Source organism: Lagenorhynchus albirostris, chromosome 2 (assembly GCF_949774975.1).
Source record: "Lagenorhynchus albirostris chromosome 2, mLagAlb1.1, whole genome shotgun sequence".
NCBI classification, from domain to species: domain Eukaryota; kingdom Metazoa; phylum Chordata; class Mammalia; order Artiodactyla; family Delphinidae; genus Lagenorhynchus; species Lagenorhynchus albirostris.
Genome location: NC_083096.1, coordinates 133263140 through 133277064, shown reverse-complemented (window position 1 = coordinate 133277064; position 13925 = coordinate 133263140). Strand labels below are relative to the sequence as shown.

The 13925-nt window shown below is 47.8% G+C and overlaps 1 protein-coding gene across 1 annotated transcript in view; it reads right to left on the bottom strand.

Moving 5' to 3' along the window:
* Positions 1 to 3722: 3722 nt before the first annotated feature.
* KANK4 (KN motif and ankyrin repeat domains 4) overlaps positions 3723 to 13925 on the bottom strand; it is a 40169-nt gene continuing 29966 nt past the window's right edge. The window contains exons 9-10 of the mRNA XM_060142560.1: positions 11174 to 11374; positions 3723 to 5614 (exon numbers count right to left, since the gene is read on the bottom strand). Coding sequence (XP_059998543.1) covers positions 5510 to 5614; positions 11174 to 11374 — 306 coding nt within the window. The 3' untranslated portion in view covers positions 3723 to 5509. The remainder of the gene's footprint in view (positions 5615 to 11173; positions 11375 to 13925) is intronic.

Sequence of the window (13925 nt, the reverse complement as noted above, 5' to 3'; positions counted from 1 at the left end):
GTTTCCATGTCTTGCCTGTTGTAAATAATGCTGCTATGAACATAAGGGTGCATGCAGCTTTTTGAATTATAGTTTTGTCTGGATATATGCCCAGGATTGGGATTGCTGGATCATATGGCAACTCTATTTTTAGATGTTTGAGGAACCTGCATACTATTTTCCACAGTGGCTGCACCAATTTATATTCCCACCCACAGTGTAGGAGGGTTCCCTTTTCTCCACACCCTCTCCAGCATTCGTTATTTGTAGACTTTTTAATGATGGCAATTCTGACCGGTGTGAGGTGGTACCTCACTGTAGTTTTGATTTGCATTTCTCTAATAATTAGCAATGATGAGCATCTTAACATGTCCGTATTGGCCATCTGTATGTCTTCTTTGGAGAAAAGTCTATTTAGGTCTTCTGCCCATTTTTCAATTGGTTTTTCTGTTTTTTGTTATTGAGTTGTATGAGCTATTTGTATATTTTGGAAATTAAGCCCTTGTGGGTCATATCATTTGCAAATATTTTCTCCCAGCCCATATAACCTCAGCTTTCGACCCTTAAGACTGCCATGGGATGCTGAGTGCATTTGTCCAGCTCCTCCTGCAACAGAGATCCCAAATGTACAATGGTGTAAACAAGCTAAAGAATTGTTTCTTGCTCACATATCAAATGAGGAATAAACAACCAGGGGCAGATTCGATGGCTTTACAGTGTTGGGGGCCTAAGCTCTTTCTGACTTCTTATTCTATGATCCCTAGAGAGCTGGCCTCATCTTCATTGATCAAGATGTATCGCTACCACATTCCAGCCAGTGGGAAGGGAGAAATGCACTTTTTCCTTCTTTAAATGCAGGAGCCAGAGTTTGCACACATCGCTTCACTCACGTCTCAGTAGCCAGAACTTAGTTACGTGGCCACATCAAGCTGTAAGGGAGGCTGGGAGATGGAGTCTCTACTCTGGGTAGTGATGTGTCCAGCTAAAAGTTGGAGATTCTATTACTAAGGATGATGGAAAGAACAGATATTAGGGACAGCGACACCATCATTTTCCTGTCACTCATTTTAGACCCTTCTCCACCCTCCAGTTTGTCATCACATCCTGGCCCACGCCCACTCCTGATGCCTTTCCCATAGGGCCCTATTCTTTATCCCTACTGACACCAGGGCGAACGGCCCTTACAGATTTATACCTGGTGTATTATTAGAACTTCTAGCACACCTTTTGCCTCCAGTCTCTTTCTACCCTCCCCCGTGATCATTCTAAAGTGCACATCTGATCACGTGGCTCCACGGTTTAGAAATTCCTCAGTGGCTCCCCACTGCCCAGAGCAGTGAGATCTTAACTGCAGATTTCTGAATCCCTGAAATTACATGCATATTTGGCACATATGTGCATTTTTCCAAAGAGAGCTTCAGAGTGTCCAAGGACTCTGTGATTTCCCCTCAAGTTACAGGCTCAAGTTCAAATCCCTAATGTCAACATACATGTCAACAAGTGAGATGTGTCTCCCGACCTTCTTCTCAAATCTCCTCTCCAGTCATTCCCCTGTGCATCCTAAACCCAAGTCATCGTGAAATGACTCTGAAAGAGCAGGCCGTGCTCTTTCACACTCCACATCTTTACACCTGCTGTTCTATCTGGAATGCCTGGGCAAACTCCTATGCATCCCGCTGGCTTAGCTCAAAAGCCACCTCCTCTGGAGGCTTCCCTGACTCCCTCTGGCCGAGTCAGTCTCTGCAGCATGACTCAGACTTCCATTATTCATCCTATCGCATAGCTGCTGTCAGCCTATGCCTGTCTCCTCCACCAAACCATGAACTCTGGAACCTAGGACCCAGAATAGATAGTCCACAGACGTTTGTTGAATAAATGTCACTCATGCCCCCCAGAACTCTAGTGTTATTTCTGAAATGTAAATCTGAGCATCGCTTACTATATTCCTATTCCCTTCAAGTCTTGTTACAGTGGCTTTCTCTCTGGTCTCATCTTGCCATCCTTCCTTTTTTCTATTCCAGGAACACTGGAGTTCTTCTAATGCTCCAAGTCAGTGTTCCCACTTGTCTTGAGGATTTATGCATGCTTCCTCAGCTCCTCTTTGCCTGGCTACTGCCTAGTCATCCTTCAGAGAGCTTAAACATTCCGTGGGAAGCCTTCTTCAACTCCCTCCCCACCTTCCAACTACGCTGAGGGTCCCACATATGTGTCCCCATCACACCTTGTACTTTCCCAGTTGCAACATGCATCATTCTGGACCAAGAGGACTTGTTTGTCTTTCTTCCCTGCTAAACTGTGAGTTCCTTGCCTAACTTGTCTACCAGCATGTCCCCAGCCCAAAACACAGGACTTGGAAGGGAGTAAGTACCTGACAAGTCTGTGTTAAATGAAGGTTAGGTGAATGAATTTCTCAGTCATAAATCAGTAGGCTTTCATTGCCTTTAGAACAAAGAGTTATCACAGATTTCAGGCCCTTTTTGATCTGGTCCTCAGGTATTTTCAGTCTCATCTCTTCCAAATCCACCCTTTGATCTCAGCGTCCCTCTCAAACTCTACATGGCAGGTCTATCCAACTGAATGAAGGTCCCCAAATGCCAGCCCTCAAATCTTTCATCCTTGGCAACACTGGTCTCTCTGCCTGACACACTCTGTCCTCTCCTCACCTCTCAGTACTCTTCCTTTTCTGGCTAACATCCACTAATCTTTACATTTTCAATTAGACCCCTCTTTCACTAGAAGCCTCCCTTGACTTCCTAAGGCCGCTCTAGTGCCCTTTATTGGTACCCCTGTAGTGTTCTAGGCTTCCTTCTCACGTTCTGTTTCCCCAAGTAGATGAAGTGGCCGTCTGAACTGTGTCACTATGATGTCTCTAATTCAAGCCCAGCACTTGCACACAGTGGGCACTCCAGAAATATTTGTGGAATAAACTATGTTGTCTGGTTTTATTCTTTACTATTAGCACATGTGTCCTGTCTTCCAAAGCAGATTGCAAGCTCCCTTGCAGGCAGTGAGGGAAGCTAAAATACCTGTGGGTCTCCCCCCAGGCCTGAGCTTAATTCCTGTCTCCAGTGAGCCTGACTTATGTTGCTTGGAGGCTGTGCTGTCAGACACTTGATAAATGTATTAATCAGTGGAACCTTGGCTTAAAGTCCTGGAAAGCCTGGGATTGGGATCATGGTAACCTTAGACAGTGGTTTTCTAGAGGGGACCACAGCTGCTTTCCAAAAGCCAGCGCTGGGAACAGTGTCAGGCACAGGGCCGGTTTCAGCAGATTTTTGTGGAAAGAATTCTAGAGCAGTGACAATGACAGGGAGGCAGGCTGTGCTTGTTCATCTCACCATGCTCTGGGCTCAGACATTCCAATGGAATGGAATGGTTAAGTGATGAGATCATGTATTCACGTTCCAAACTCAACATGAAAAGAAACTTATTTAAAATCTCAGAAAGGGTGGAAAAGTCTTTCTCATAATGACTCAATGGCCTCAAACTCTAGGAAAACAAGTTTGCCTTCTCTGGTCAATAAGCAATTTTTTAATAGCTGGATTCGAATGAGATAATTATAAGAAATACGACCAAATAAAAGTTGCCACCCCAATATGAGATGCAGAAACAGACCCTAAATTGGCAACACAGGACACGGACCCCCTTACTGCTCTCTGCAGAAACACAATAGAAAATAAGACCCACATTGCAAATTCCCAAGATCTGAGAGCAGAGAAATGCAAAGAAACTTTGAGACAGAATATCAAGAGGCAGCATTTTAATATATAAATGGTCAGGATGGGCCAGAGTCTTGCTACTGCACGTGTGGTGTGGCCCGGCAGCGTCAGCATCCCCTGGGAACTGGTTAGAAATGTAGACTCTCCAGCCCCTTCCCTCGCAGACTGACTGCGTTCCCACAAGCTCTCCAGGTGGTTTGTATGCACGTCAACGTTTGAGAAGCACCCGGCTAGAACATTTATTAATGTGGGGTTCTGCTCTTAAAATGTGCTGTGAGGTCAAAATAAACCCACTTAAAGCATTTTAGATCATTATTTGCTGCATTCTCTCTGAGCAACACCTTCACACATCACTGTCCTGCTCTGGGACTTAGAGCCTCTCTCATGCATCACAAAGTTGTACTGAAGTTTGCTGTGCCATTTCAGCAGACGTCTTTATGGATTACAAATTGGATTCCAAAACTTGCATCAGCTGTTCCTTGCCCAGCACCCCCAAGACAAACGTTGTATGATGATCTCCATTTTTAGAGATGATGAAAGGGGGCCCAGAGAGGTTCCATGACTCACCCAAGGGGCACCAAGCAAATTGATATCTGAGTCAAATGAGAACTCGAGCTTTTGAGTTACCAGGGTGAGGCTCACCCAGCTTTGATGTCTTTCCTTTTTATACATGAGAGATTTTTTTTGCATAAGAGATTTTTAAGAAAGAACAAATTCATAGACAAAGCCATGCACATGTGGGCCCCTGGGATTGTGGAAGTTTAAGAACTAACTTTCCAGTAGACAGATATGTCAGTGCAGAGCGGGCCCTGCCCAGCCCAGCTTCCACATTCCTGCTGCAGGCTGACAAGCTCTGCTGCTAGGAGCCTCAGAAACCTCAGAGCCACATGAAGGCTCATAGTCTGCTCGTAAGGGTGGAGGGGAAAGGAGCCAGGATTACCGTGAGTCCACGGGTACTGCTACAAAGGAACAGTGGTGGCTTCTGGATGATAAAAACCCATCCCAAGAAGTATGCTCACTCTGATTCATTTGTTTCTTTCACAGATTCAGAAGAGCTGACGTAACTGAACTCTGCCTACATACATGTGGTGTGCTTCACTGGATTGGATAACTTCCTGATTAATTCCAATTTCCTAGAGCAAAGCAGAGCCACTTGGTGACTCGGAAATGGTCAAGACCGTATATCTGGCATTGATGCCAATGTGCTTCTTCCTACCTCGTCTGAGTTTCAGATTTCTTTGTCAACGCCAACTAAACAAAGGCCCCAGAGGGGTTTGTCCAGTTTCACCTGCCTGCGTGGTGATTCTCCTAGGGTCCTACAGAGAATGACTGCCAGGGAAGCTGCTTAAATCCCACCCCTTCCCCACCCCCTCCTCTCTAGACATGCATATTCAATGGGATATATTCATATATAATTGATTATAAAACAGAAAGATGGCGCACTTTAAAATTCCACGTGAAAAGTATTGCTTTGCTACTGTGCTCCTGCCTGCCTGGTCTCTGCACGGTGCTACAAAGGGTAGAGTCGCAAGGAACTCGAGGCTGAAGATAGCCGGGATTTTTTAGCCAACACCAATGCACTTTGTACCTTGCACCCCTCTGCAGCCCGCAGTTTTGGGGCTTGGCCTAAGGCAAAAACTACAAAGCATCTTAACGAGCAGAATTATACAAGAGGAATGTATGTGCGTATTTGACATAGTTTCTTCTCTTGCGGGGCGGCCCCCTGGCTATGACCCGTGCCCTCTCCGAGGGCGAGGGAGGAGTCCAGAGAAGGCCCCTTCTGTTCCCTGCTGCCAGCTCTTCTGCAGCCCCTACGGTCCCAGGGACCTGCCCTGCTTCGCGTGGGCCCGTAGCAGCCCTGCAATTTCCACATGGGCGGGCGATTTCAGAACGATGGACAAAGCCGTTCGGCCAGCCTACAGGGGAGAAAGAAAAGGAAAAACAAATTTTTATCCCATTTGCCTCCCACCGCAGAAAGGAAGGGTGAGTTGGGAGAAAGGGGTACGCATGGGACATAGAAGTCTATTCCAAGCATTCACAGAGGAGAGGAGGAAACTCAAATGGCATGAGGATCAGAGAAATGGGCCCCCTTCCACGGAAACATCATTCACTCCTGGGAAATCTGTGCCAATGAAAATAAAGAAGTGTTGCTTGGTTTTTAATACATTTTTTAAAAAATTGGAAAACAGAGGAATGAAAACAACTCTTCCATTATTCCATTACACAGACCTAAATGAGAGTTAGGATTTCGGTAAGTTTCCCTCCAGTCTTTTCTCCTGTGCAAATGTGGTTTTTTTGTTTGTTTTTTTTTTTGTTGTTTTTTTGTGGTACGCAGGCCTCTCACTGCTGCGGCCTCTCCCGTTGCGGAGCACAGGCTCCAGAAGCACAGGCTCAGCGGCCATGGCTCACGGGTCCAGCCACTCCGCGGCATGTGGGATCTTCCCGGACCGGGGCATGAACCCGTGTCCCCTGCATCGGCAGGCGGACTCTCAACCACTGTGCCACCAGGGAAGCCCTGTTGTTGGTTTTTAAATAGAGGAATGATAATGTATATCAATTCTGCATGTACTTTTATTTTTAACTCACCATGATATGCTCTAAGACTTTCCCTGCTCTTACATAGTCATCAGGACATAAAGGTTTTTCTTACTGGCTGTATAATATTCCATTATTTACTGAACTATTTTCCTTTTATTGGAGATTTAGGTTGTTTCCAAGTCTTCACCATGATAAACTTAGTGCAGAAAGCATCCTCCCATTCCTATTTCCTAAGGACAAACTCTTTGAAGTGGGCTTGCAGCCCAGAAGGACACACTCATTTTTACTTCCCGATGCGTGATACCACGCTGCTTTTCTCACCATGGCTGCTGTGCAAGAAGCTTCCCATTCCGCTGTCTAAAGAAGCTGCAAACAGAGCGGCTCTCAGCAGGAAGCACCAACCATTCTCTACCCAGAGATGAGGGGAAGGACCGCCATGATGCAGTGGATGCTGAGCTCCGAGGGCTCAATCCCGAACCCAGAATTCTGACATCTAAACAGCTCTGAAAACCACTTTTTTGGCAACTCATTTTGAGGCAAAACGTGAGGTTATCTCTGGTCCTTACTTAGCTCATTTAAGTATCAATACTTTTACATTTTGCTGTATAAATATGAATGGGTTTGACACATGGGGCCACCCAAGACCCCGCTAGAGTGTTCTCCACTCTACTGCAGATGGGGGAAATTACTTTCTAAAATGTGGAAACTCCAAAGAAGCAGGTGGGAAGTGTTCACGCTCAGCTAAAAACCCTTCAGTCTCTTCTCTGTGCTCCAGGATGGAGTCCAGCTGCCATCGGGGCTCCACACACATGTAAATAACTATAATGTACGGCCGAAGGCCAAACAAGCCAGCAAAGGAACAGAGTGAGCTCAAGGGACGGGATGACCACCCTGTGTATATGGGGGGAGGGCAAGGGGTGGGGAGAGGAAGGAAGTGGCATTTCAGCAGACAGGCTTCACAAAACAGATGAAGTTCTTGCCCTGAAAAGGCCCCATGATTCCTTGTACCCGCCTTTTACCCGTCTTTGTAAGTTGGTATTTGTGGGGTTATTTGATAAATCTCAGTGTCCACAAGGTCAGACACTGGATCTGGCCTGTTCTGCTGGCCTAGCCCCTGGCTCCGTGCCTGTAGTCTGGTCAGCCCTCAATAAGCACTGTTGAAAGAGGGAATGCTGGATGATAACAGAGTATTCATTTCAAGTTGATGATGAACCTGAGCCCCTAAATCTTAATGAGTATGTTCTCAGATTGGCCAAGTCTGGAAGAAAGCAAAGATTTTCCACAGAAGATTCTTGCGAAAGCCCCACCGGAGGGGCCTGGGTTTATTTAGGCCTGTCCCCTGCTGCACTTTGTCAACCCTGACGCTCCACGTAAACAAGGAGACAGTGTGATTAACGTTATTATGGGAAAGAGCCACAGGGCCAGTCCCAGGGGACATTGCACCCTTGAACAGGGCCCACCTGGAGATGACAGCCTGCATCTGTGGGCTCTTCAACTACACACGTGGAAGGCGGGGGGCCCCATTCATTTCAGAAAGTGTGGCCAGCGAGACCACCTAGGGAGGGTGTGCCCCCGAGATGCCTCTGCCCGAGCCCTGGGAACAAGCCCTCGGCCCGCGGCTCCGGTGGAAGCCAAGCACGGCAAGTCCCTGCTCGGCAGCACTGCAGGCCCAGAGAGCCCGAAGGGGTCAGGCAGCCAGCACACCTTGTGTGCGAGGGTGTGTGTGTGTGTGTGTGTGTGTGTGTGTGTGTGTGTGTGTGTGTGTGTGTGTGTGTGTGTGTGTGTGGTAGGGGGTTATCTCTCAATATGACAAACACTCACCAAGAAGCCACTACGTATCAGGGAAAGATGAGCAAGGCATAGTCTGTGCCTTCAAGAAGCTTTCGCTTTGACGCATGCTTTGGAGTCACTGCCCAAACAAGTCCTTCAAAGGGTAAGCCTTGGGGGCCAGGAATCAGGTCTCACCACCACCTCCTCGTTCCCGTCACTCTGGGGGTCCCAATAGGCTGGGTGACCAATTTCCCGAATTACCTTCTAAACGTGGGGAAGGTGCCTTGCGGGCTGCTCTGGGGGTTCTGCATTTATAGCAACCTTTACATGTTGGTAGGATGAGAGAAACCAATTTCAGGACATGACTTCTCCTTCGGTTTTCCAAGGGAGCACCTAAGTCTCCATAGGAAAGTGAACGCTGAAACGAGACGGTGGTCACGATAAGGGCTGGACTCCACCCTTCAAAGCAAAGCTGGAGGCACAGGGCTGGGTGCTTGCCAAGACCCAGTCATCGGTCCCCATCTCCCACTGAAACTTTTCGCCCAAGTCACCTTTGGGAAGTTTGGGTGTGACTCCTGAGTCAACCCTGTCCCCAGCAGGCAGCAGGTGATTGGGCCGTGAGCAAGGTCTAGAAACTTCTGTGGGCCTGCCACCTGTATCGCTTGGGCACCCCTGTGCTCACTGGGCATCCCCTAACGCTCTCCACCTTCCCCTAAGACAGGCTTCCGCTACCATCTCCGGTTTAGCTGCCTAGTACCTTCTTCTCAGGCTGCCCCAAACGGCAACCAGCCTGTCCTCAACCTCCAGCACTTCACTGGGACAGCATTTCATCCCACCTGGATTTCAGCACTCACCTATACCAGGGTTTCTCAGTGGAGGCACTACTGCCATGTTGGGCCAGATAATCTGTAATTCTTCACTGTTCCTGTACTCTGTAGGATGTTTAGCAGCTACCCCGGCCTCTACCCACTAGATGCCAGGACTGCCCCCCACACATACTTATGACAGATAAAGATGTCTCCAGACACTGCTGAATCTCCCCTAGAGGGCGCAATCACTCCCAGATGGGAGTACTTCTCCCTTTGGGCTCCAGCCTCCTCTGAATGGCTCCTCTAACTCCAGACCTTCATCCTCCCTACTCCCTCCAGACACTGCCTGCAAATGCCCAGGTCCCTACTCATTCGCATGGTGGCTGCCTCGTATTTGCTGTCGTGGTTCACCTATTCCCAGCGATAACAGTTGCCATCAACTGAGTATCTCCTAAATGTCAAACAGGGGCTTTACAAATGTACCGTATTTAGGTCTGGTCTATTACTATCCTCATTTACAGACGAGCATGCAGAGGCTCAGAATGGTTAAGTGACCCGCCCAAAGGCACACAGTCACAGAACGCTGTTTCAAACTCATGCGTGTTTCATTCTAAAGTCCATGCTTCTAGACACAAGAGAGAAGAGATATGGGCACATATGTATATGTATAACTGATTCACTTTGTTATAAAGCAGAAACTAACACACCATTGTAAAGCAATTACACCCCAATAAAGATGATTAAAAAAATAAAATAAAATAAAAAATTAAAAAAAAAAAGTCCATGCTTCTAACAATCACTTGATCTATCCAAAGTTCAACAGAGCCCTACCTCCACCTACTGAAAGCAGCTACTGAGCTCTCTAATCTGTGGCGGGAGACTCAGTCTCACTCCTGATGACCCCCGCTAACCAGGGACTTCCAAAGCTCCCGCCCCCGTCCCACAGGCCTGCCCTCTCAGGCCTCCCCTGGCCAATTGCACTGGTCACTCCTCAGAGGGCCCTGGGTCTGTTCCAGATTAAGGGGCCACCTCCTTCTGCCCCAGGGTGACCCTGCAGGGAGCTCATTAACATAGAGCCTTTATCTGACTGTATCACATTTGCAAAAGGAGGCTCTTACTTCCAGAGCCCACCACTGTTCCCACAAGCATTTCAAGAGGGTCTGTGCTCTCTAATGATCACAGAAATGGCTTTGGGCAGAGCTGGAGTTCATGGGACCTGAAGATACTGGGCCTGGGTGCCTGCTGCCTGGGTGCGGTACAAGGGACCCAGCAGCTTGAATCAGTGATGGGACAGTGGCAGGGCGTTTTCAGATGTGGCTTGGTAAGAGGGGCTGTCCCTGGGCGGGGAGGGGGCCCCTCTTTCCCCCCTCAGGCCTTTGTTCCTTTTGAAATGTGGATGTTAAGAAAGTACAGAGAAGTCTGTTTGAAGCATTAAATTACAGTGTCAGCATTAAGTCAGACCTGGGCTCGAATTCTTGCTTCAAGAATCAGCAGCTTGTGACCTTATGACGGCTATATAAACGCTCTAGGCCTCTGCTTCCGTATCAATACAAAACGGGGACGGCAGTATCTACCTCCCTGGATTACTGAGAGGATTCGTGAGGTAATGCATGGAAAGAGTTAGTTCCTGTGAGTGTCCTTCGGAGTTTGATGGAGCTGGTTCCACTTGCTGTGTGATCTTGGGTATGTTACTTAACCACTCAGGGCCTCCGTTCCCCCATGAGCAACAGAGTCAATCTAATAGGATTGTTGCGGGATTTAAACTAGAGAGTCTGTGGTAACTGCTTGGTACAGTACCTGGCACCAAGCCAGCATATGATACAGGTTAGCTTTTATTACTATTGTTATCTCATCACTGTCACCACCACGACCACCACCATCATCACCATCATCATCATCAACGCCATCGCCTTACGAGAAGCATGTATCTGGCAATGCAACTTCAAGCAGGGTGGCTTGATGCAATGGGCCACTCTGTAAGGTAGGTCACTGTCCAAGAGTGGACACAATTTGTACTTGGTTCCTTCATCCAGCCTCTGGGAGCCCCATGGACAGCATAGCCTCCCTACTCAAGCTGCCGCCTCAAAAGCCCACATGCTGCCATGACCAGATGCGGTTCAGGGTCAAGACCAGGCCTGAGCGCAATCCCTCAGCATGGTGTGAAAGGCTAGGGTTTGGGGTTTCTCAGCTCCAAGTCTCCCAGCATTTACATGGGTCATCTCATGTAAATCCAACAACGGCCTTATGAAGTCAATTCTGTTCCTAGTGCCACATGGTCCCTTGAATTTTGCTGGCTGGCAAGGTACTTTTCAGGAAGGGAAGTGGAACACCCACTTGTTCATTGCCTATAAGTCTCACCTTGTCAGTCAGGCTGCTGTCACAGGCCGGGTGTGCCAGGAGCAGCCGGACCATGTCGACGTTGCCATGGCGACAGGCCAGCATAAGGGCTGACGATCCATCATGGTCCTGCAGGTTGACATCTGCCTGGCAGCTCAGTAGCGCTTGGACCATGTCCTCCCGGTCGTGGCTGACTCCCAGCATCAGCGCAGTCTGGCCTCCCTGCACACAGAGAGCAGGGGTGTGGTGAGGCTGGGGCTGATGGGAAGGACCCCCTCCGCAGCCTGGGTGTAATCAGGAGAGACTTCTCTGGAAAATGACAGTTGACCTGAATCTCTGTGGTAAGGGACACATCGTCCTTGGCCTGGTAAACTTCTACTCCTCTTCCAAGACACGAGTCAAATGCTGCATCCTCTCTAAAGCCCTCTACTAACACCCCAGGCACAGGGTTCATAACACAGCATTCACCACTTGGCATTTCAACCTGTCAGCCTGTCTCTTTCTCATAGACTGTGACATCTTTGATGGCAGGAACTAAGTCTTTTTCATCTCTGTCTCTCCAGTGCCTAGCACCAAGTACATGCTGATAAGTGCTGAATGATGGAATAAACGAAGGGTTGAATACTTCAGGACCATGGCTTCTGAGTCCCCGCCCCAGCCTAACTTCCTACAGGAAGTCTTGGGCTGCTCTGAACACCTCTGGTATTTTCAGTTGAATGATACCCAGAAGCCTCTTTTCTCAAGAAGCTCTCTGTTTACATGGTCCTGTGGTCATTTCTAATACATAGGCATTGACAACAATCTTTCACAACCCTGTAATCATCAATGCACATGGCAATGGATTAGAGTCAGAAAGTAAGACCAAGCTCTGGTTCTGCTGTTTCCTACGGCGGGACCCTGGCCACGTCCCTTCGTGTCCCTGAACCTTGGTCTTTCTTTCTTAAAAATTAATATAATTATGATCCATCCTGTATACCTCACAGGGCTTTTGTGAAAATCAAATGAGATAAAGGGTATAAATATAAAAATGTGTGGCAGTAACTTTTCTGATTACAAATTGATCATCATTTTTCCTGGATTTTCCTGTATATACATAGTCCTCTTATGCGACTTGATTATATATTTTGCCCTCGTGGTTCTCTCCTGGGTTCCAGGCAGCTCAGGCATGTCTCTCTGACTGTCAGGCTTTGTAGGGATGTGAGAAGAGGTAAGGACTGGTTTCTTTCCTCTCAGATCCCCTGTGGCTCTGAACACAGTGTCTTACACGTAAAATATGTTGGCTGATGAGTTCACTGATTAAAGCTCCGATCTGCAGTCACTGATGGATTATGCTTCCCTGCCCGGAAGGCTGGGGCTTAGAGAAAAGAAAGGGGGTTGCAATCAGAAAACTCCTGGCTTTGCCGCATTCTGTACTTATGTGAATCTGGACGAGTTCACCTCTCGGTGACTCTTCCTGATCTGGTAAAGCAGGAATGCTTAACGACATTACCTCCCTTCTGGGGCTGGTGTGAGGCCTGAGCGCGGCACAGATGCTGTGTACACGTCAGCTATTATTGCATTTATGAGCATTAGAGATGAGGTCTGACCATCGCCTGGGACGTGTGAATGCATCGTTAGGTGTCCTGGTTCCCCATTTCTCTGGAACCCAGACAGATCTTTCCAGAGAAGCTTGTTTGCTCTTTGGTTTGCTTATGCTCAGCCCTGAGGTAATGCTTGTTTACTGCACTAACCAGACCATAGGTTTCCCTCCAGACCCCTCTCTTTGAGTGGTATTAAAGCCAGATGACATATGCAGATGTCTTCCTGTCTGCCTCCTGCCTGACTTGGGGCCCCCTCCCTCCTGGTCTGGCTCCATACAATTTAATTCAACAACCATTTACAGATCACTGCTATGGCCCGGTGCAGCGCTGATCCTGGAGATACAGAGAGAAATAAGTAGTTTAGCCCAGGAGACTCCTGGCCTCCCAGCTCACTCCTATTTAACCTGGTACCTGCAGCTCCCCTCATACGTAAAGCCCCAGAGGGTGCTGAAGGCTGCAGCTGTACTACGAATTCCCATCCCTCCCTTGGTGACCTGGGATGGGTCCCTTACTCTCCTAGAGCATTGGTTTCTCCTGTATAAGAAGGGCATTGATTTTGATCATTAGTGAGCACTCCCCCTTCAAGAGGACCAATTTAGAAAAAAAAGATTTGATATGTTTCTGGAAAACATATTATTTAAAATGAAAACAGCTTTACTGAGTCCTATGGAGTAGGTGGGTGAAGATACTTTGAAAACTAGAGAGTAAGCTACAAATGTCTGTTTCTTGCCACCAATAGAATTGCTAGTATGTGACATGTGCAAAGAGACTTTGCCATCAGGTTAGGCTACTGTCTGCAATCACTTTGGGGTCGGGGTGGTGAGCAGAGTTAAATAGGTGGTTGGGAGACAATTTTCTATTTTCTATGGGTCTCTTGGCTTTCTGCATATTTAGTGAGTCAGGCAATATGTGACCTTTTGTTCTAGACTATCTTTTTAAGAATGAATGTACAATGAACAGCGTTGGAACTTAGAGACAGTGTCCCCTCCAGAACAGAGGGCAGACACGCTTACTATCCAGTGTGAAAGATTCAGGTTCCCTAAGCTCAGGGTTCTTCCCCAGTAACACAATCTACTCTGTGTGCAGGGATCCGGCCCTCCTCACACCGCCCTGTGCAAAGTGGGAATTGGGACTTGGGGAACTGGTATAAATACCAATGCTCTGACTACTGTCACCGCTGTGAGTAACACACT